The 22,473-nt window shown below is 45.2% G+C and overlaps 1 protein-coding gene across 3 annotated transcripts in view; it reads right to left on the reverse strand.

Moving 5' to 3' along the window:
• The window catches only part of pard3ba (par-3 family cell polarity regulator beta a), a 136,520-nt gene that overhangs the window by 61,415 nt on the left and 52,632 nt on the right, over nucleotides 1–22,473 (reverse strand). For all 3 annotated transcript variants that reach the window (XM_061715444.1, XM_061715445.1, XM_061715447.1), the window contains 8 exons: nucleotides 21,271–21,399; nucleotides 15,041–15,226; nucleotides 12,065–12,226; nucleotides 10,121–10,195; nucleotides 6,021–6,153; nucleotides 4,781–4,910; nucleotides 3,360–3,460; nucleotides 419–463 (listed from right to left, as the gene is read on the reverse strand). In XM_061715444.1, the coding sequence (XP_061571428.1) occupies nucleotides 419–463; nucleotides 3,360–3,460; nucleotides 4,781–4,910; nucleotides 6,021–6,153; nucleotides 10,121–10,195; nucleotides 12,065–12,226; nucleotides 15,041–15,226; nucleotides 21,271–21,399 (961 nt within the window). The remainder of the gene's footprint in view (nucleotides 1–418; nucleotides 464–3,359; nucleotides 3,461–4,780; nucleotides 4,911–6,020; nucleotides 6,154–10,120; nucleotides 10,196–12,064; nucleotides 12,227–15,040; nucleotides 15,227–21,270; nucleotides 21,400–22,473) is intronic.

The raw sequence follows: 22,473 nt of genomic DNA on the forward strand, positions 1-22,473 counted from the left end.
TTCTGAACTCTCAAACCTCTGCTGTGCAGAGAGAAAAAAATAAGTTACAGTTATAATCCATTTGCACCTTTAAGCAGGCGTTTCTCACATAAAAACGAGGCGGAACCGAGTGCAGAGGAATAGCTGAAGCCGAGGCCGCCGTCATGTAATACAGCTGCTGTCAGCTGGGCGAGGATTGATACCGCGGGCCTGCTGACCTGCATGGCTATAAAGCAGCGAGAGCTCACGCACTAAGTGCTTCACAACTCAACTTTGTCAGCTGGGCAGCGGAGGGAGAGGGGGGGAGTCACGAGAGAGTTAGGAACAAAGAAATAAAATAAAGCGAGATGAAATATGGCAGACTTGTGAGCAGAGGAAATTAAAAGGATGATTTCCTTTGGAGTTGACACATATTATTTTGATTATATCCAACACTCACCATCACTTCGCCTGACCAGGGATCCCACGTTGCTCTCATCAGCCACTAGGACACACAAATGAACCACAGTCAGACACTTAATACCCAATATCATACATACTCCAGCACCAAACAGTGCACGGATCTTTCTAGAGCTCTGTGCTGCTCAATAAATGCTTTTAATGTTAAATAAAAGTGCAGGCAGATGTTCAAAATGAATCCCTGCATAACACAGAGGAAGATTCGCCGTGACACGGGCCGAGAGAGGAAATGAAAAAGCAGCAAAATATAAGAAAAGCAAAGGAAACATTATGATTGTGTGGGGAAAAGGAGGACAGATAAAAGGTGAGACAATGAGACGAATAATAAAAGGGAATAAGAATGAAAACAAGGGAAGAAAAAGCCCATCCCTCCAACACGGCACCCGCCACAGGACTACAGTGGGCTAGTGGCAGCCACCACAGGCGGTGCACCATGGGATACAATAATAGGTATTCATTAGGCTGCTATTTCTCTTAAATAATCCTTTTCATTTTTTATGAGGTCAATTTTCCCAGAGGACGGATGAGGGTGAGGCGGCGGGAGAATGGGAAAGGGTGGGGAGAGAATATTAGGGGGATGGAGGAGGAGACTTAACCGAACAGTGGGAAGGAACAGAGGCTGTGTCGGTAAAATGGGAATCAGAAAAAAGAAAGGGATGAGTCATAAAACCCCTGCAGTGTCACATCCGCAGCAACCAAGACAGTGAAACTGAAATATCTGTCTCGTCCTCATAAGGCAGATAAAATAAAAATGTAATATTTTCAAAGTCTGGGAAGAACAGAGAGAGAGAGAGGGAGAGAGAGGGAGAGAGAGGGAGAGTATTCCAGGGCAAATGACCCTGGCAGATAATAAAAAAAGCTTGGTTTTCTGTGCAGGGAAGATAAAAGTTTGCATGGACAGCAGCCAGTTTTTGGTCTCTTGTGCTCCAGTGGAAGGCTAAAATGTAAAATCCCTCATAACCCTCCAGTCAGCTACCCTGTACGGTTGTAAAGATATATTCTGGTACTGGAGTAAAACTGCAACATCTCAGTGTGCACTTCTAAGCAAACACTTATTTTACTGTCACAATAATAATACATTTCATTTATAGGCACATTTAGCACTCAAATCACATCGTACATAATAATAGGAACAAAGAATACAACCAAATACCATTTAAAGACTAAATACCAAATATTTACAGCAGTATATTTACAGCAAATGACTTGTGACGGCGTGTTTTGTGCAGGAGAAGCGAAGGAAGAAGGTAAACAAAGTGAAAGAAACAGGAAAAAGCTACAGAAAGAATACAATTGATAGACTTAAATGGGCGCGAAAGGGACTCAAAAGTAAAAAAAAGGGATTCAGATTCAAACATTTCAAACATAAAACAACTTTAGAGCGTGCATGCTGCAGGAGCACCTCTGCAGCCACATGTTCTGTGAATAATCCAGGCAATAATGTGCTTGCAGCTGAAACTAGACTTAGAAGCCGAGAGCGGGCGGAGGATTTCTACGTCTGCCTGAAAGCTCAGAGTCAACAGACTATTTGCCGAGGCATCCGGGGTCAATAAAAGTGGCTCACCTCCTTCTGTAAAGTGGTGTTTAATAAAAGCTAACCTGCTCCGCGGTGCGGCTGCAGCTCGGATACATGTGACCGTGCAGACTGACAGGTGGGAACCTCTCCGGAGGAGAGAAACGCATTTGTCTCTTTAAATAAAAACCATCCATGCGGGGTCAGTGTCTGAGGCCTTGTGTGTGTTCAGAGCTCCTGCCATCTTTACACAGTCACACACACACACACATACACACACACACACACATACACAACTCTGCTGACCACCTTATTTCAGCTCTGAGCACTTCGGAGAGAGAAAAGATGAAAAGATAACACGAAAAAAAGCAGATTGAAATGGAGGAAGGCCAGAGATGGAGATGGAAGCAATAGAGGGGTGGCAAATAAGGGTGGGTACCGGAGTGGGTTCTCAGTGGGATAGACGGAGAGTGTGAGTCTGTGTGTGTGTGTGTGTGTGGCAGACCACCCTGGTCCATAATGAAAGCCAATCAGCTTGGGTGGCAGAGGCGTGTGCCGCAGGAAGAAAGCCAATCCTCTGAACCTAATGAATTGGGATTGGAAATCAGAGAGAGGCAGAGAAGAAAGAGATAGACAGAAGGGAGCGAGAGCAATGAACTCATCTGAAACAAGTGCTGAAAGGAAGGGAGAGATAAACGAAGATGAAGGGAACGCCGGAAAAAACAGATATAAAAGCAGAGATGGGGAACGAAGGGAGAAAAAGAGAGAGAGGACTGATATTATCAAAGGAGAAACACAGATAACAAGAAATCTAAAAGACTTGGACAAAAAAAGAAGAAAAGTGAGACACAAAGAGGGATGAAAAGATCCGAGACACAGAGGAATGGAAAAGAAAAAAAAGATGATAAGAAGGAAGGAAGGGGTCAGCTCGGGTTAATACAAGGAAATCAGCCCGGTTCCCTCTCACCTTCCACACACACACACACACACACACACACACCAAGCCATGAGATTGGAAACCTCAAGCATTTCATTCACAGACACAGCCACACACACACAGCCACACACACACACACACACACACACACAGCCACACACACAGACGGCGTGTTCTCCCAGTTTGCTGGAAAGCTCCAGGGCTTACGGGTTCAGGAGGTCGAACCCCCCCGGGCCGGGGATAATAGGAGAGGTCTACATATCACAACAAAGAAATGTACTGATAAGCGGCATGTGATCGCCTCTGTGAGCGTGTGTGTCCGTCTGCAGTCTGGCTCCACCACTACGCGCGCCGGGACAACAACATAGTTCCTCAGAGTACATGTAAACTGGTATGTGTGTGTGTGTGTGTGTGTGTGTGTGTGTGTGTGTGTGTGTGTGTGTGTGTGTGTGTGTGTGTGTGAGCGCTCACCCAGGTCCATGCTCTTGGACGTCCGGCTCCGCGGCATGTTGTCCACGTCGTTGGCCACTTGGCTGTATGCGTACAAGGGTGCAGGCATTCTGGGCGACACACTGCAAAACAGTCACAACAGGTTGTTCACTCTTCCGCGCTGTGCAGCAGAAGTTGTTTACTTGTTACGGCGCACACGCGGGACAAAGTAAACACAAGTCCCAAACAGATCAGTGATTTTCCTCGGATGCAGATGGTTGGATTCAGTGAAACAATAGCACGCACCGTCTCCATTCAGCTTACGGGGAGACAAGCGATGCGACGCCAGGTTCCGACTCTGGTGTCGCTGAGGCCCAACGATCGGGCCAGGTTACAGGTAGAGTGGGTCCATTTCACCAAAAAGACACCAAACTTTGTGGTTTAAGACTCACTTTTTGATCTAAACATGGCCCGACGAGCCTTGTTAGCCTAGATGGAAGCTTGTGACTTAATTTATTGAATAAAAAGAACTTCTGCTGTCACTCAGAACAGTTGTTTCAAAAAATGTTCTTGAGCTAATTCTTTATGCTTTTGTGTCGTCTCGTTTGGACGACTGCAACAGCTTGTTTTCTTGCCTAAGTAAGAAGGAACTGTCTCGTCTTCAGAAAGTCCAAAATTCTTTAGCAAGGCGGCTGACTCGCTCTGATAGATGGCTCACATCACTCCAATCCTAAAAACTCTTCACTGGCTCCCCGTCCCTTTTAATTCTAAAATCTTGGTGCTTGCTGACATTCAGAGCTCTGCATGGTCCGGCCCCCTCCTACATCCAGGACCTACTATCCTCCTACACTCAATCTCGAGGCTGAGGTCATGTGACCAGAGCTCATGGTTCCTCGTACCCGCTTTAAGACACGAGGAGATCGCTCCTTCCAGGCCGTCGCCCCGAGGCTCTGGAACGATCTCCCGCCGTCTCTACGTTCTCCAGACTCCATTGACGCTTTTACTGTAAGGGCAAACTAAAAACCCACCTGTCTCTACAAGCTTTTAAACATCAGCAGTGAGACGGTTGTTTTATGACCATCATGTTTTATGTACTTTTATTCTAGGAGCTTTTTGTATCGTCTTGTTTTTATTGTATTTTTTTTTTACTGTAGTTTTATTCATGTTATTGATGTTTTATTCTCTGTGAAGCACCTTGTGACATTCCCTTGTCTGTGAAAGGTCCTATAGAAATAAACTTTACCCACTTACTACCTACATGTTAAATGTAGAGCAGCATGCTAACCATCCCTCCACAGACTATTATGCTATCACAATCACTGCTTAAACACCCCATTCAACACAGATAGACTAAATAACATCCAGTATGTGATATTATGAGTAGCATTCATCTCATAACACGGAGGGCAATATTAAGAGTCCATTTACGGTATAATAACTCAGAGTTGTGTACGTGTTATTACCTGCGGTGAGGCGGAGTGAGAGAAAACTCTCTGTTCATTTCCTCCACAGTGCCAGGGGAGGGTGGCGGGGGGAAGCCTGGCTCCTCGTCCTCGTTGCTGTAGTGACCGTAGCTGCCGTTGGCGGTGGCGGCTAGAGCCGAGGAGAAAAACAACAAACGAGGATGAGAGGATGAGGGGGAAAAAAAACACAAAACAGACGGCATCGAAACAGATTTAGTTAATCGGGGGGGAATCAAAACAGCGGTTCGAGCAGGATGGGTGTTGACTTTGTTCATTTTAACAGGTTTGTTTTTAGCATTTCCCCTTGATAATACTGGCAGCAACACAGAAATAAACCTGAGCGAGTTGAGTTTAACAACAGTCCTGAAGGTTGGAGCCAAGCGGATGTTCACTGAGATCTTAGAATATTATTCAACCATACTTCACTGTATGTACACAGAGAGAGATGAAAATAGCTCTCCAGCTTAAGATCAATACTGTCAATGGAGAGCTTAGCAAGGACGCTGGGAAAGAGCGAGCTTTAACATCAAAGGAAATGCATATCCCCCTCGCGCCGTGCACATTCACACAAAACTAAAACAAACATCAAATAATCATCTCCATTCACAAGTCCTTGCAACTCATCCGACATTTCCATAAAATGTAAACCCCAAGAGTGCATCATTTCCCCGCTTCCAACCCTTTGTGTTGACACCCCCCCCTAAAATGAGCGATGGAGGGATGACGGTGTCTCAAGTGACAAAAGCATCTCCAGCTCCTCGCGTCTCAGGGAGGTGAGGAGGCAGGAGACAAGAAAGGCAGTTAAAAATGAATTCAAGACAGTTTGTTAGTCTTTTTTGTTGTTGTTGTTTTCTAACCCGACGCCGCACAATACCCGGTATGGAAATCTGGCCCACTTAGGAGCCGTTTCATCAGCGTAATGAGTCCAAGGTCGGATCTTTTTGCACATGAAAAGCAAACATCAGAAATGCATAGTTAATGACTTCCCTTTCTCTTGCTATGAACATGAACCAGAATGAGACACACACACACACACACATCACTGGAAAGTCCTATCAAGTGGAGATGGTGGCTGCTGCAAACAACACTGCAGCAGACAGCTAAACACACACAAACGGGAGCAAACACAGTGTGTGTACACTCTCAGTTGCAGATAACGGGAGCACACAAACACTCCAACCCCCGTGTTGACCGACTGACAGTTCCAATGGACAAACAGTGCACGTGTTTTCTCGCTCACCACTTCCAGAGTCGCTGCTCGTGTGACTGCCGGCCGTCACCAGAGCGAGACCGGCTCCGTTGGCGGCGGGTTCCAGGTTCGGAGGTCTGGCGCGTCCGGGCGGCCTCTGGGGTCCGTCGTGCCCCCGGGGCTCCTGTCAACAAAGAGCAGGAGGCTCGTGAGCAGAGGAAATGTGCCAAGCCCAGTCAAAATTGTGTCATATGAAAAATTAATTATGCCTCTTCACACAGCATCAGATTAATTTCTTTTATTACCCAGTAGGACTGGATTTATCTCCATTTTTAACCCCTCGTAGCCAACTAGTGTATAGTAAAGTCAACAAATAGCAAAAATGAATATCTAATCCTACTTTTCAGGGTCTGGTTTCATTTGGTCTTGATAAAATGATGGAAAAGACAAGAATTGGTTATATAGGGCTGAATTTCAGTCATAGTAGGGTTAAAAAAAACCCCATCACTTGTTTTTGTCTCAGACAGACAAAACGACGAGCAGGTGAATACAAGAGGTGAGGTTTTTGATTTGATTTATGATCAACTAATTATTGGTAACCACAGCAACAGCGCTTTCGAGGGAGGGTTACAAACAAAAGTTGATAAATAAATATCTGAGGGAAAAACCCGTCATTGACTCCCACTCAGCCTCGACTGTGACCGTGCCAAGGTAGTCGTTTGTGAATTTGATAGTCAGGTATTGACCCTGAATGTGCTTCATATTGTTTTTTTGTCAAAAAGCAGAATACATCTGGAACAGATCCACTCATCCGAAAGAGGAATCAACGATTGCCTCATTTCTAAACAGCTTCAGTTCCAGTATAATTGTGATATCTACTCATTTTTTGGCAGCCCTTTCAAAAATCTCCAAATATGACAACAACAAAAAAAAGGTGACTCTCTTCACGAGTGCAACTCAAAACACCTGAGAACTCCTCAGAGTAGTGACAGACATATCATCCATCCCACACTACAAAAGGACCCCCCACACCCCCTACAGAGGGAGATGGAGACGAGCAGCAGTGATGGGAATCGGTACTAGTGGAAGATGAAAGCAGCCTCCTCTGGTCAAAGACATGAGAGCTACAGCTGTCACACACACAAACACACCTATACACACTTATTTAAGCGTGACAGGAAAAAAAAAAAGCCCAAGACACAGCTTTCAATAATGAAAGGTGCTTCCTCATATCAAAGCAGCGGGAGGGGGGTGTATCCACAATGTCACGCGGTCCCTGGGGTATCATTAGTAGCTACCATACGTCTTAATATACCACCACATAACACATCTGTCAATCACACGTGTGCAATATGAATTTACACACACATTTCTGACAGTGTCAGTGACACATAAATCCCATCACAGTCCCCCATCCCTCCATCCGTCCCTCCGTCTTCACATCCATCCCTCAGCCGGAGGCTTTTGAAGCATCATGGCAGACAGGCAGTCAGATATCTTAATCCTACAACAATAAGTTAACGTTGGGTGGGGGGGTCCATCTATGCAGCCAGTCTTAACCTACAGCTGCAGACAATACGTCTGTGGGAGTCTTGCTCCAGCCTAGTGCCACACACTCATCCCAAGACAGAGAGAGAGAGAAAACGACTTATATCTTTCAAATTTCAAGCTGTATACAACAATAAATGATTGGTTACTTGATATCCGCCATGGATATGCAACATAAAGTCCTAATTTATTTGATTTTAATTAAGGGTGGCAGCTGAAAATCTTGGACTACCAGCAGGAGTCACAAACGGAGAGTCACAGAGAGAAGACGGGCAAGCTGTTTCCATCCTCCTTCCAAGCCAATTCAGTCAAGACGTTGGCAGTTATCTTTCATATGTACTTTTTTTAAGAGAATTAGGAGAGAGAAAGTCGCCTCACTGCACAGGAGAGTTGTTCAAAAGTCCTTTTACAGTACAAGTGAGTTTCATTTCATGGTTTAGCTGAACTTGAACCACTTCTGTGGACATCCTACATCCATTCAAAAATTAAATGATTTCAATCTAAAATGAAAATGATGTTGATTTTTTTTTAATTCTTTCATGAGGAAAATAAACACTAGAGTGTCAATAATAAAAATATGAAAAAATATAGCTTTGCATGCCCTCAAAACAAACATGGCACTGTGATATTTAATAATTCATGAGTGAAAGGGTTAATTTAACCCTACTAATGAATTGGATTTAAAAAAAAAAGCTTAGGATAAACAAGTCCCCCCCAATGAGCACAAGTCAGCCGGAACAACGGAGGAAGTAACTAAATATGTAGATTATATTTAACGCTAACGAGTTACGGCCCTCCCATCCAGCTGTAGCTCAGACGCTCGTGGCTCTTTCACTTCAGCGTTGTTATCACAGCAGCCGCAGCGTCTCCAGACTGGCTGCTCCAAGATGAGAGCAGAGCGACTATGCAGATATGTACTGAACTCTGAACCGTGTTGGAGAGCGTCCGTCCTCCGGCTTGAATGTATAATAACGCAGCAGTGCAGTCGGAGGGAGGCGCAGATGAGATGTAAATGCAACAATGAGCAGGTCAATTGCAGTCAACCCTGGAACCTTCCCATTCTGCCTCTTACTTCCAGACGTGATTACTAAGCATCTGCTTTAACTGCCATGACGCACGCTTTTAAAGCCGTTCGGAATAATCGTTCAGGGTTCAGACGAGAGTTCAGCGGGAACGACGGAACTAACAGCCGCTATTTTCTCTCGTTTCTCATGCTTGACATCTCCCTTCTCGGTCGGTCGACGCAGGAATTCATCTGCTTTTTAAGCAGGAGATGAGGACAGTGTTTCATGTAGCCTCCTCACAAGAATAGTACTGAGCACCAACTTAAAAAAGGTATAAATATGCAGTCCTTCTGCCCGTAAATGACGACTTTACTCTTTACTTACATTAGATCCTCTAACAAAACAACCTGCTGATGATTAAGTGTTTGATCTGATTTGTTTGACTTAAAAAAAAGGAAGATTCTGCAGAGAGGAAGTCATAAATACTACAAATGAGGAAGAAAAAAAAGACACCAAAAAGAGGGAACGGGACACCAAGCGGCTGGAAAGCAAACAAAGAGAGACAGACAGGCATGCAGGAGGCTTCAGAGTAGCTTTATTCAGAGGAGAAACAGGTGAGACAGGAAAGGAAGAGTACATCACTTTAAATAAAAAAAGGTAAAGTAAAATGTAAAAAAAGAAATCAGATCTATTCCTCTTGGTAAGCAGACACCCCAGCGGTTTGAGACGGCTGAAGCCGACTTCGGTTTGTTACTTAAAGAATTTAGTACTCCACCGGGTCATTTTTCAGAAAGGGAGCTGAGCATTAATGCTGGTGACAGTTAGTGGTGCTGGCACCGGGAGAGCTCTCAGACAGATTAATACCGCCGCTTCCACATGATCGATCACTAAAAACTCACTGTAGGCAATTTCATTTAACCAATATTTCATCAATAAGATCACACAGCCCGATTCAAACGGAGAGTTTTGCAGTTCTCAACTTCCCCGCTGCAGATGTCTGCAGCTTCAAAGTCCGTCTGGGAGCCGGGCGTGTCTGGTGGTCAGTGCTCGGTTGTGCATGTAGTTGTGTGCGTGTGCGTCTAGGTGTTTGTGTGTGTTGTTATTGGGCTGATGGTGGATCTTGCTGTGTGCGGGGGGGTCCCCGTACATCTGTCCCGCCATCGCCCTGATGTTCTGGGTGTACCGGCTGCTCCAGGAGCCTTCTCCTCTGTGGACGCCGTGTGTGTTATCGAGCCTCACGTCATGAAACGCATGGCTACGGTTGTGTACTTGTGTGTATCCATTTATAAACTTCTCCCTATTCAAGTTTCCCTCTCGGGGCCCGTTTGAGCCCGTCTGACAGACGTTTTCTGGATTCCCTCCTCCATCACCGCGGTACTCATCATCCCCTCGCCCGGAGCCGCTGGCGTGTCGGCCGGCGCGCCTGTCGGTTTGGGTAAATCCATACGTGTATCTGGTGTGCGTCTCCCCCGTCCGCCGTACCGCGCGCTGCTGCCCGTGCGGCAGCGGCTCGGACGCCCGCCTCATGAGTGCGGGGAGGAAACAGGAGGAGCGGCGAGGGAGACCTGGCTGCGGTTGGCAGGCGTCGACCGCTCGTACCTGATTGCCGGAGCCCGCTTGGACGTCGGGTTGATGGCCGGAGGAGACTTTGGTTGCAGATGTGGCACTAACCGCCTGGGAAAAGGAAAAAAAAAAACACTTTAAACCTTTATGACCTCCCATAGAACGAGTCGGCCTAAGCATATTTTTACATTTATGCATGCTATACTGCAATTTTATGGGGTATTATTTGCTATGCATCAAAACAACCCATATAAGTCCATTTTTAATAATCTGTATGTTACAAGCCCATACTAACTAAATAATTTGCTAAAAAGTGCAAATAATTACCGAAAAAACGTAAATTGTTTTCTAATTTTACTAATTTTCTAAATACAGAAATCCCATAGCTAGATCCCTCAAAATTGTCTTTGGAACTGTATTTGGAATGAATTCAAATTTTAGTTTTTGAGATATATAATTTTATATATCCCGTTTAGATATCGCGTCTTCATGCGGCACTGAAATCAGCTCCAAAACTTCGCTCACGGAAAACCGGAATACCGTTTCACACGCACAAACTTTGGTGGATCCATAATAGTGTGTGTGGGCTTGTATAGTGAGTGTGTAGTGTGTGTATGGTGTGTGTGGGTTGTTGCTGAGTAATCTTTCGTGAAAATCTCTGATAAAAAGCACGGACAAGAGCGCAAATTCAAACGGAGTAGTTTCCCGGGAAAATGATGTCACCTCCCTTTTCGCGGGAAGTGGCGTGAAAAGATCAAACCTGATGACACGCTGATGACAACGTGATGATGTACGTGTCAACGTAGGACGTACTGTGAACATGTACCGGATCTATAAATAACCCCCAATGTCAATTATGAAGATTTCCACAATTTTACTGGATTATTATGTGATTTTTCCAAACAATTCAATGGATTAAAACTCTGGGACACTAAATGCAAGATATGTAAGTGCAACTCAAAAATAATTATTGATCTGTTTTATTTGGTTGTAATTGTACATATATTTTGAAAATCAATATGCAAACGGGAGTGCCAGTCTTAAAGGGTTAACTGGTGCTTAAATGGCTCCATCCTCTGCATGAGCCGTTACTGTATAAGAAACCAGACTTCTACCTGCCTCTCTTCCCTTTTTTAAAGCGTTCGCTTAATTTATAAGCTTTTAAATCACTTATTTGTCCACCGCTAGTTTGTCTGGAAGAAAGAAGCTTTCACAGACAACACCCAAACACATTATTCAGCCCGACTGTCGCAGTCACAAAGGAGCTTTTATTCGTTATTTATATTCAAATGTGTTTATATAATAAGAAGCAGCACTGGCAATCCCTGAAATGGGCTTTTTCCTTTTCTTTTTTTTTTTTTACAGCGCTGGAACATTTGTTTATCACAGACGCACACAAAAAAAAGGTGCTCCATCAGAGCAACTGGGTTTTGTAAAATGATTCGGCCTTATTTTTACACAACCGGTGCAAATGTAGGACAGCTGCTTAATGTACAAACAGGGGGAGCTTGATGTGAATTAAACATACCACTGATTTTCGCTGCCAAAACCGTGGTAGTTACTTATAGCGCGAACTGTGCAGACGACTCCATAATGCATAAGCGGCTGCTGAATGTTTCATGTAATCAAATTCATCCGATGGAACCCTGGGAACCTAAAAATTTTAATATGTTGCCCCACATCTACAAAACCTTTAAAGAGGGGAGACGGCAGGGACGCTGCTTGTCATTATTAAAAAATATCTGATAACATCAAAAGATATTTGAATTGACACACATATTGAGCGACTTTGATGTCGGCGGTTCCCCGATATAATAGTTAGTGGCTGAAAATTGAACATTTGTATGCATTTTCCAACAAAAGAAGAAAAATGTAGAAAGCAGCTGTGAGGAAAATCAAGAGTGCAGACTAGAGTCCTTTATAATCACTAGACTCCACGCCAGAGCCCTTTACAATCAGGGTTAAGCGCCAGGGCTGTACCTGTCTGGGGGCCCGCAGGACCACGAGCTGGATGGTTCCTCTGGCGGTTCCCTCCGCCGACATGGACCGCCTCAGCGTCTCCATGGAAACGTTGTTGGAGCGTCCCAGCAGCGACTCGCCGTTGACCGCTATCAGCTGGTCGTTGACGCTCAACCGGCCGTCCTGTTGAGGGAAAACCATCGGGAACTCTGTGTTAACTTTACATAAAACACACACAGAACGAAGGCTGATCAGTTAAAAAGTTTTAAAAGATGAAAGGTCATCGGGGGGGAAAAAATTGAAAAGATTAAATGAGTTTATCTGCAAGAGAGAGAGAGAGAGAGAGAGGGAGAGGAGAAAATGAAGAAAGGGACCAGGCAGGAAAATTGTGGAGTTAGCAATCTAGTGAGAGCGGCGGAGCCATGATAAATACATAGAGCAGCTAATGGAATAGCCTCGGTGGGCATTAAATCACTTCTAAGTGTTTTAAATAGCAGCCGCTTGTGGTGCTGCGACACAGAAGACTGCAAGACTGCCCTGGAGGGACGGGGAGAGGAGGGAAGAGGGAGACCATCGAATGAGGAATCCAGGAGGCGAAATGAAAAGGAGAAAAAGAAAGAGAACAATAATGATGAAGAGACTTTGAGAGGGACCGAAGTCTCTCTCGCAGAGTGTGTGTGGAGTCATGAACATCCCATTATGGGTAGTGCCGCCCTTTGACCCCAACTCATTAGCAAGGCACCGCCTGGGCTGACCTTCTCTCTGTACTGGGATGGCATCAGATGTGCACACACACACACACACACACACACACACACGTACACACACGTACAAACACACATGTGCCTGTTGGAGCTCCAGAATGCCATCGAGGATTGAAGTCCGTGCCAAGATCAGCAGGCGTCCATAATGATCCCTGCTCATGTCTTGTAAGCAGAGCAAGCAAACAACGTGTCATTTTAATTTGTTTTCTTTGCGTCGTCTTTGAAATAATTGCATGACAAGATCAGAGATGAAGTCAGAGAATGTGTTTTTAATATAATCGAGGCCTCGAGCCCGACAGCCCCCAAAACCCCTAATGGAAATAGGTTAGATCTCCCCACGACGCTCCCGTGTCTCCTCCCTTTACTCTCCTGCTCTGTGTGTGTCCTGCTCTGTGTGTGTGTGTGTGTGTGTGTGTGTGTGTGTGTGTGTGTGTGTGTGTGTGTGTGTGTGTGTGTGACTCGGGGGAAACCGCCACTCTCTCCTGGTGCTGCAAACTTTCATCAAGCTGCTTTTCATTAGCAAGCACCGACACTGCAGAGCTCACACACACACACACACACACACACACACACACACACACACACACACACACACACACACACACACACACCCGAATGTATTGTGTTCCCGCTGAGTGTCTCCACTTTCCAATTTCTTTTTCTATACCCATTCCACCTCTTTCCATCTCTCTATTGTTCAATACTTCTCATTCCTTCCCGCCCCTCTCAGTCTCTTTCAAGCCCAGCTATCTTCCCTCCGTGTGCTCCACTCGTCCGTCTCTCTGCGCGTCTTTCTTCCCCGCGTGTGGCGTCTGGTCCCGGAGACCTGTTTCTGCAGCCGACCACAGATCTAACTGGGCCGCTCCGTCTGAGCGCTATCCGCCTCGGCAGCTGTCGTAAACCCACTTCTGAGGGCGCGTTTGGGAGCCGCCGCCCGGCCGTCCTGATCCCAGACCAGCCATTTATCTACGGCGGCACACTCGCCGCCGCCGCCGAGCCCTCCTTGTTGTGCCGCGGCAGATCTGGGAGCAGCGGCTTCTGACGTGTGAGAGGACCAGATACGGAGGCCAACTGGAGGAACCTCTGTTTTTTTTCTTCCTTCCCTCCTTCTGATGCTCTCACAACTTGGAGTACTGCGTGATACAGATAAGACGGCTGCGGTGCTTATGTGGCGAGGTCGCGCAGGGTCAATAGGGGTCAAAGATCAGGGAGAGCCAGAAGGGAGGAGCTCCAGACTCTGAGAAACACAGGAAGTGAGCGAGGAGAGGAAACGACAGAAATACATGAAGGATGGGGAAAGAGCACGAACAGCTAAACCCTAGGTGGAAGGAATGAAACATCAGCATGTCATTAATTGTAACAGAGCTGGAGAGAAAACAGCTGCTGGTTTGAGAGATGTTCGAGACGAGATATGATTTGAATAAGTTAGTTGAATAAACAGCTGTGGATGATTTAGAATTTGCTCTTAAATACCAAGTTATTCCTGAGATGATAAAGATGAAAAAGGTGCACTTTAGCAGTTCTGTCATCATCTCCCGCCTCTTCTAACTGACCAGATGCAAACACCTGGATTAAGTCTGTTCATGCAGGCCTTTTATTTTATGTATTTATCTAACCTTTATTTAACCAGGTAGTTGAGAACAGATTCTCATTTACAATGACGACCTGGGAAAGAGGCAGCACAAAGAGTCAAGCACATACAATCACAGTGAAACAATCAAACACGATATATAAAAAAAACACACAACACATAAAAAAAAAAAATAGTAAAAAGTGGTCTGGAAGAGTTACAAAGATGTGCAATGACCACAGATTAATGTTGGGAGTGTATTTTTAAAGGAGGAGAGTGGGATGAATGTGTGAGGTTTAAGTGTTTGCTGCAGATGATTCCAATCACTAGCAGCAGCCAACTGAAATGAATCATGGCCAAAGGAGGTGATTAGTTAATGTAACTGCTTGAATGTCGGTTCTGATTACTGATGTCGATATTAAGTAGTGAGCCAGGATATGAAGGGCTGCGTCCAGTGATGGTGTTGTAGATGAAGTGATACCAGTGGATCAGTCTACGAGAGTGAAGTGAAAGATGCAATAAAGCAATAAAGAAAGATGCTTTATTGCGGAACAAAAAAACAATCCTAGATCTGACTTTAGAAAGTAGTGTTTTCATCAAAAAGGCCTGAGCGGTCCCAGCATCCAAACCCCCTGGAGCGCCTCCCAACTTCCCGTTTGCTACCTTATAAGCGGCCCCGCCGTGGATGATGGACTTGATGAAGATCCCCAGGTCCTCTCCCGTCTCTCTGGACTTGTTGCCCTTCAGGCTGAGGCCCAGGCCGGCCGAGCCCGTCTCGTTGAGCGGGATCTCGTACATCAGCTGCTCCCTGCCGTCCTCCAGCACCTGGCTGGCTGGCTCCTCACTTTTCTGAAGAGAAAAAAAACAAGACAACAAACCTAAGAAGACTGATGCGAGGACACTAGTAGCGTTCCGGTCGGGTGTTTACCGAAAGTATTTGATAGTATTAAAGCAAGAAAAGAACAGGGAAGAAAGAGGGATGAAACCGTTAGATAGGAGACTGCAAGGAAGGACCAGAAAGGAGCACGACTTGTGTACAGGAAGAAGAAGGGATGAAGGTGTGGTGTGAATTAGAAGAAAGCTACTGTAGAGAGGTTATTCCATTTGGAGATGAAAGGCGCAGACGGAGAGCGAGTCGTTTCTAAAGGAAACATAATAACCTTTTCATACCTCCTCCTGGAGCTCAGTGGGGGAGGAAAGAAAAAGGGAAGGGAGGATGGTGGCGCAGAGGAGCATTTAAAAGTAATAACCCGTCCCTGAGGTAAACCCACTTCTTCCCTCATTCATGTACCCCCCCCATCACCCCATCGCCCACCCCACTCATCCACCAAGACATGATGGGAAGAAAATGACCACGCTAAAGCAGCCCCTGCTCGGAAAATGAGGAAGAAAGGCAAGAGGAGAGAAAAAGGAAATTAATTCTGCCCGTCCTGCTCCAGCGGAGACAGAAAATATTGCAGATGAATGTCAGGACATACCATAACCTGCTCTGACTCGGGGAAAAAGGAAAATAGATAGGTAGGAGGAATATTCTTCAACATTAAAACAGCAATATGGGTTTTCAGAGCTTTTAAAAGGAGCCGAGTGCCCGGCCCAAGATTGCTAGAACCTTACATCAGGCTCCGTGAATCAGGGCGTCCTCTCTCATCACCAGTGTGAAGGATGAGCATCAACCGCGTCCTCCAGGATCCTTTTGTAAAACTACACTTGCTCCGATCCCTCGGCTCCAAACTTCTGCCTCCCTGTGCTCGGCTTCGTCTTAATTAAAACAACAGCCTGTTGAAAGCTTTGGGCTGATGACATTCTCAGCTCCGACGCGTGAATCAGAGCTCTGGAATCACTAAGGGTAATGGGGCGGGAGAAAATCCTGAGGTGCCCCTACATGCCGATAGCATTCGCCGCGTTCAGTCGGCACCTTTCACTTGTACACAGGTGGCTGCGTTTAAAGCCCAGACGGGCGGCCCGCACCATGATTTTCCATGCCGGCGACTAGTTTGTCTGTAGACATGACGGTCACTATTCTAGTGTGGATTTGGATGGTTTCCCTGCACATCTGCTACGTCAGGAGCCAAATCAGGACGTTAGCACTCAGTCATTGCCCCTTAAAAGACTTTTGGGCTGAAAACCTTTCAATCTTCCCAAGTTAGAGTGGATTTCTGCATTAGACAACTCACAAACCCCACACTACTATGAACAAGTTAAACAGATTTAAGGTGAGGCTGGGGAGACTTTGCTCCCTTTGCAGAGGTGTCAAGTAACGAAGAAAAAATACTTTGTTACCTTACTTAAGTAGAAATTTTGGTTATCTATACTTCACTGGAGTAATTATTTTTCAGACGACTTTTTACTTTTAATCCTTACATTTTCACGCAATTATCTGTACTTTTTACTCCTTACATTTTAAAAACAGCTTTGTTACTCTATTTCATTTCGGCCTTTAAAAAAAAAACTATCCAGTTAAATTGCTCCATCCGGATAGAGTGAATTTGGTTGTGGTTGGATGAGAAGTATAAACATAATACCATTCCGACACCCTATTGGTTTGTACGCGTCTGCTCTCTGAAACACATGTTAATGCTCAATAGTACACATATATGGTTCTTTAATATATTTGCATTATACTAAGATACATTCATTTTCAATGGCTTTTGTCCTTAATGGCTTTTTTCCCCTTACATTACTTTTACTTTTATACTTTAAGTAGTTTTGAAACCAGTACTTTTATACTTTTACTTGAGTAAAAAACTTGAGATGATACTTCAACTTCTACAGGAGTATTTTTAAACTCTAGTATCTATACTTCTACCTGAGTAATGAATGTGAATATTTTTGACACCTCTGTCCCTTTGCACATGTGCAAGCCCCTTTCTATCAAAATTGATGATCACACGTTACTCATGCAAGAAAACACTAACTTCACTTTTTTTTTTTCCTTTGCAGTGTCACTAAGATGCGTGATTAGCATCTCTCAGGTGGGGCTCATATCCATTTCTGTGAGACGACGAGCTAAATCAGGCAAAAAGTGTCCTTCAAAAGTCACAGATCTATTTTACACTTCAGTATAATTATGGATTTTGAAGCTATTTTTTCCATTAATGTGGTGTTTCATGGTGCCATTACTGAAAACAACTCATCCTGCTCCTGCCTGAGACACTTGAGATGTTTTAAATACCTCCATGATCCAACTACGATAACAGAAAAGGTGGAGGAGGTCACATTGGAGCATGCTCAGAAGGTTCGGACACTTGGAGAAGTGTTGTTGTTTGCTTTAAATTATTATTATTGCTGATTTAAATGCATTTCCACAACCACATGGATCTCAGTGGTGGTCCAAACACACACACAAACAGACACACACGCACGCACACTCAGCAATAGCCCCACTAATGCCCTTTCCTTAAGGGCAGATTAGGTCCTGGGGGCGGTTGGGACCCCCTCGGCTCCTCTGCGACCCCCCTCCTCCAACGCTAACCCTCTTTAACAAGCTTTTAGCCAGAAGAGAGGCCACCCTCTTCAAGACCCAAATGAGGAGACAAAAAGGAGCTTTTTTTTTTTTCTTTTCTCCCTCTCTACCCCTGGGTGGGTGGTGAAGAGACGGGGGTGATACACAACGATTACACACACAGCCTTTTGTTGCTGAAGATTTCTAAATGGGGGGTTTCAAAGCCGGTGGGATTAGCAGTGAGAAAGACATTCAATTAAGATGAAATCTCGCCGTGCTCGACGGCGACGGCGGAGCTGCCAATTAATCGCCTTAATGTCTGCCTCTTTGCAGCTTTACACCTTTAGCTCCCGGTGACGAGATAGGGGGAAATAAAATGACTGATTGAGGGATAATTCTGGTGCGTGCGGGTCGGAGAAGGAAGATACTGCAAAAGCTCCAACTAAAGCTGGAAAGCTGACAGAAGGATGCAAGAGGAGGAGATATACAGCGGGAGGAGGAATGAAAAGAAAACAGACAACAACAACAATGCAGGAAAGTTGTTTTTCTTTCTCTTTGCATGGCTGACATCCTCTTTTCCTGTGCGGTAACCTAGGCTCTCTTGCAGCAGAGGGTCAACCATGTGCGGGCCGACCCCGCCATCCTGTCCCCGGAAAACCAGGGACGTGCACTTTCACCCGAATGAAAGCAGATACACATCATGCCGTCGACAGAATACGCAAAAATATTTCATTTCGGCCCCGGAGCCCCGAAACGAAGGACGACACGTGAAATAATGAGCGGAGGAGATGCGAAGATGGTGACAGGAACGAAACCGCGATTATTTAGAGTGATGGAGTCTAAACAAAACAAAAAAATAAATGGTTCTCCATCTGAATAATCATAACGAGGCTAATTCAAAGGTTTGATTGTTGTTTGAACAGAGGGGGAACGAGTCCCCCCCCCCAGAACTGCCGAGTGCTTTCACAAGAGACAAACGCCGTTCATGAAAACGTCAATACCTCCCTCGGCTGAAACTAATCAATCAGCATTTCAGCTTGTTCCTCTAAAAGTCTACTTTACTGTTACAAGGGAGATAAAAAAGACTATGAGTGCTGGAGAGAGGACCTGAATGAGTGTAGAAACAACCTTTTAGTCGATGACTAAGATTTAAACCCGCTGTGCAAGCAAGTGCTCGTACTACTTAAGTGTCGCTTGGCAAACTGAACCCTGATCTGCTGCCGCTCCGGAGCTGAGCCGGTCTCCAGCGTCCCTGCGGGAGGCGTCGGTGGGTTCCCTCCGCCACGGAGACGTGTGCACACATCCAGCCTCCTATCGGGATTAATCCCTGATGCAACAGCTTTTATTTAACGTGAAACATCTTGACGGGTGCTGAATGAATGGCTTCTATATTTGCCGTAGACCTATAAAGTGGTCCGGCCTCGGCTTTACGTGCTGCATGTGCTGCATGTGCTCCCCATTAACTCAGATTAACAAACTGAATTAGTCTGCAGTCCTGAGTAGGAAACATTACAGAGTCCTTGTGACAGTTTTTGTCCTCATATCCAAGTCTACCGAATAAAGAACATAAAAAAAACATCTGAAATGCGTAATAAGAGTAAATGAAAAGCTGAGATTACTGCAGCATAAACAAATCTAAAGTCCATAAGTAAAGTACAGTTCAGTCGTGGCTTTCTAAACTTATTCATTTCACTCTGTTTGGATTTAATTACTTTGGATACAATAAACAATATGTTCCCAGAGAAGAGGAAAATTAGACATTGATTGATGCTACTGGCTTATATTGAAGATCAATTATCTGCAGCAGCAACAGTGAAGTTAGTCAAGGAAAACATATCGTTGTGATGCAGCCATTAATCTCAATGGCTACCGAATGTGGAGCTGCAGTAATGAAGTGATTTGCAACAGATGATTACTTAAAACAAATATGACTGGCTCTGTAGACATATATATATATATATATATATAAAAATGTTACAGCCCCAGAGACATTAATGGATACCTGCGTGTCCTGCATAAAGCACACAGACGTGCAGACGGACACCTACACACTCATACAATGGAAGAAGCAGGTGGACTTGACTGTGTCATTATCAGATGTAATTGTAGTGAAGTGTGTTTCTAGCTGAAAAAAGGATTGACCAAGGAAAATTGACGAAGAGAAAGTGAGAGATTGAGAAAATGTTTCATCTCGGATCATATTTTAGATTAAAAAAAAGCACGAATGAAAAGGTGTGAATGGTGAATATTGCTGACATGTTGGGTCTGTTGCAGGTAGAAACATAACAACATGCATGTAAGTGTGTGTTTGCAGAAAGGTTTGGTCATGTTGGTGACTTTGCTCTGCACATACAAACCGGTGACGCAGAACCCCCCGGAGAGCCTGGGTGAGGCGTTTGTGTGCTGAAGGGGGGACATCAAAACATCTTTGAGGTGAAGGTCTGTGCTTAAGATAAGGGCCAGATCTCCCGGGACCCCGGCAACTTCAACAGGCTCAACACCGACAGCGGCGGAGCCTCTCTCTCCTCCATTACCCCCTCCACCTCCTTAAGTCCCTCCCTTACGCACAAACACAAGCAAGTGTTAGATGGAGGCTGCAGAGGCTCTTCAAAGTGCACTTGTTATGCCAAGACTGCTGGGCCGTTAATGAGGGCAAACTATTTTCGGAAGCAGCTACTTAGCTGTTTAAAGATGTGTGCCGTTTTCATCCGTGCATGTGTGTGTGTACTTGTGCTCGAGTTTTTATCAAGGACTTGGAGTTGGTGAGGCATGTGAGAGTGTGTGTTGAGCCACTCAAGGTGTGAATATGCATCAGTCACTACAAAGCCCTCAGCATCTTTTTCAAAGCCCTTTGAAGTCGTCAGAATAACCACAGAGGACAGAGGGGTGAGAACAGAGGAGCGCGGGGCGAAAACATCATTTACCGAGAGCCGGGGACTTCCCAGCAGCCACCTGGCTCTGTGTATGTATGTTCAACAAGGTGTGTTTATTGATTAAACGTCCCCTGTGACACCAAGTCAAACTGTGTCGCTTTCACAGCCCCCCCCCCCGCCGCCCGACGCCGACCTCTGACCCCGGCCAGCCGCCACAGGTAAACGCTGGCTTAATAACTGAGGCGTGCCGGCGAGCACGGACACGCTCGAGCACTTCCTGCGGGGCGGCGGCGCCGTGTGCGCGTGACTTCCTCTGGCATCACTGAATCAACAAACCCGAGAAGGGGCAGGAAGGCCGGAGCGTGCCCTGTGTGAGTGTGTGCGCGTGTGTGTGGGGGGCAAAAGGGCATCGACATGAAGGGGTTCCTCTCCTCAGGGAGAGAGAAAGAGAGGAGACAATGAGCAGGAAATGTTTTAAAAGAACGGAGACAAAGAGAGAGATAAGAGCCCTGGATGGCAGAAGTTACAGAACTGGTTAAAAAAAAAAACAAAAAAAAACAAAAAAACATAAAACTTACCAGCTCTCGTGGAAGGAAGATGTCCTCCTGCCGCACCACCACCACACTCACACTCTCGCCCTGCTTGGTGCTGCGCAGCATCGCCACCAGCTCCTCCTGGCTGCGGCCCGTCATGTCGGCGCCGTTCACCTACACGCACAAACACAACAAGCACACGCAGGACTACAGTCAAGTAAAGTTGCTTTCGTCAAGGAAAATTATGACTAAATATCGTCGTCAACGAACCTTTATCACCTGAGGAAAACGAGACGAGACGCAACGAAAATGCAGGTCATGTGACAATAACGATAATTAAATATATAATGCAACATCGTAGACAGATAAAAACGAGACTAAAATGTAGATTACAAAATAAAAACTCTGCTAAAATGTGTCTTCATTTTCCTTGACCGAGACGAGACGAAATGTTCTACCAAAGATCGTTAATGTCCATGTTTTCAGTAGTTTCCTCTAGTTTAGTTCTGCTGCTGGGTGACGTTAGTCCTCAATCCCAGTCGCTGCAGCGGGGAATCAGATCCAAAAGATGCAGCTGCAGGTTAGAGGCTGATGCCGTTAACGCAGAGCTCTAGGTTCACGTCCATTAAAAACAAAGTTACATAGAGGAAGGGGCCGATGGCTGGCCACGCGGGGATCCTCTCTGGGGCTGGAGAAGAAGACGATCTCTGGATACACTTTGACTACATAGACGTGGAAAAGAAAACCCAATGTGCCGTCGGAAAAGATAAAGATGGGGAGAAATGCAGAAAAATAAATATGTTGTAAACTCAAATGAGAGTCTTCTGTATCTGGAATGAATGTATTCTTGAGTCTATCAGGTAACAATAATATAATAAGATAACCTTGTTTGAATTGTAAAATGGGTTTGGCTAAATACAATCTTTGACTAAAATAAGACTAAAATGCTCAGACTTTTAGTCGACTGAAACTTGACACGACTAAAAGGAGAATGAACGTGAATAAAACTAATAAAAACTAAAATGATAGCTTGACCCAAAGACTAGACTAAAACTAAAATTGAAACAGGCTGACAAAAACAACACTACAGTCAAGCATCGTGTTTCTTTTAACACCAACTAAAATGATTCTTCTGCATCTCTCAGCTCCCTGATATTTCTATCTTTCCTTCTCTGAGTCCAGCTAATGAGGGGTTTTAATCTCTGCTTATACCAGTTTACTTCAGGAGGTTCACAATTCCAACCTCCA

This window comes from Cololabis saira, chromosome 24 (genome assembly GCF_033807715.1).
Source record: "Cololabis saira isolate AMF1-May2022 chromosome 24, fColSai1.1, whole genome shotgun sequence".
Lineage (NCBI taxonomy): Eukaryota > Metazoa > Chordata > Actinopteri > Beloniformes > Belonidae > Cololabis > Cololabis saira.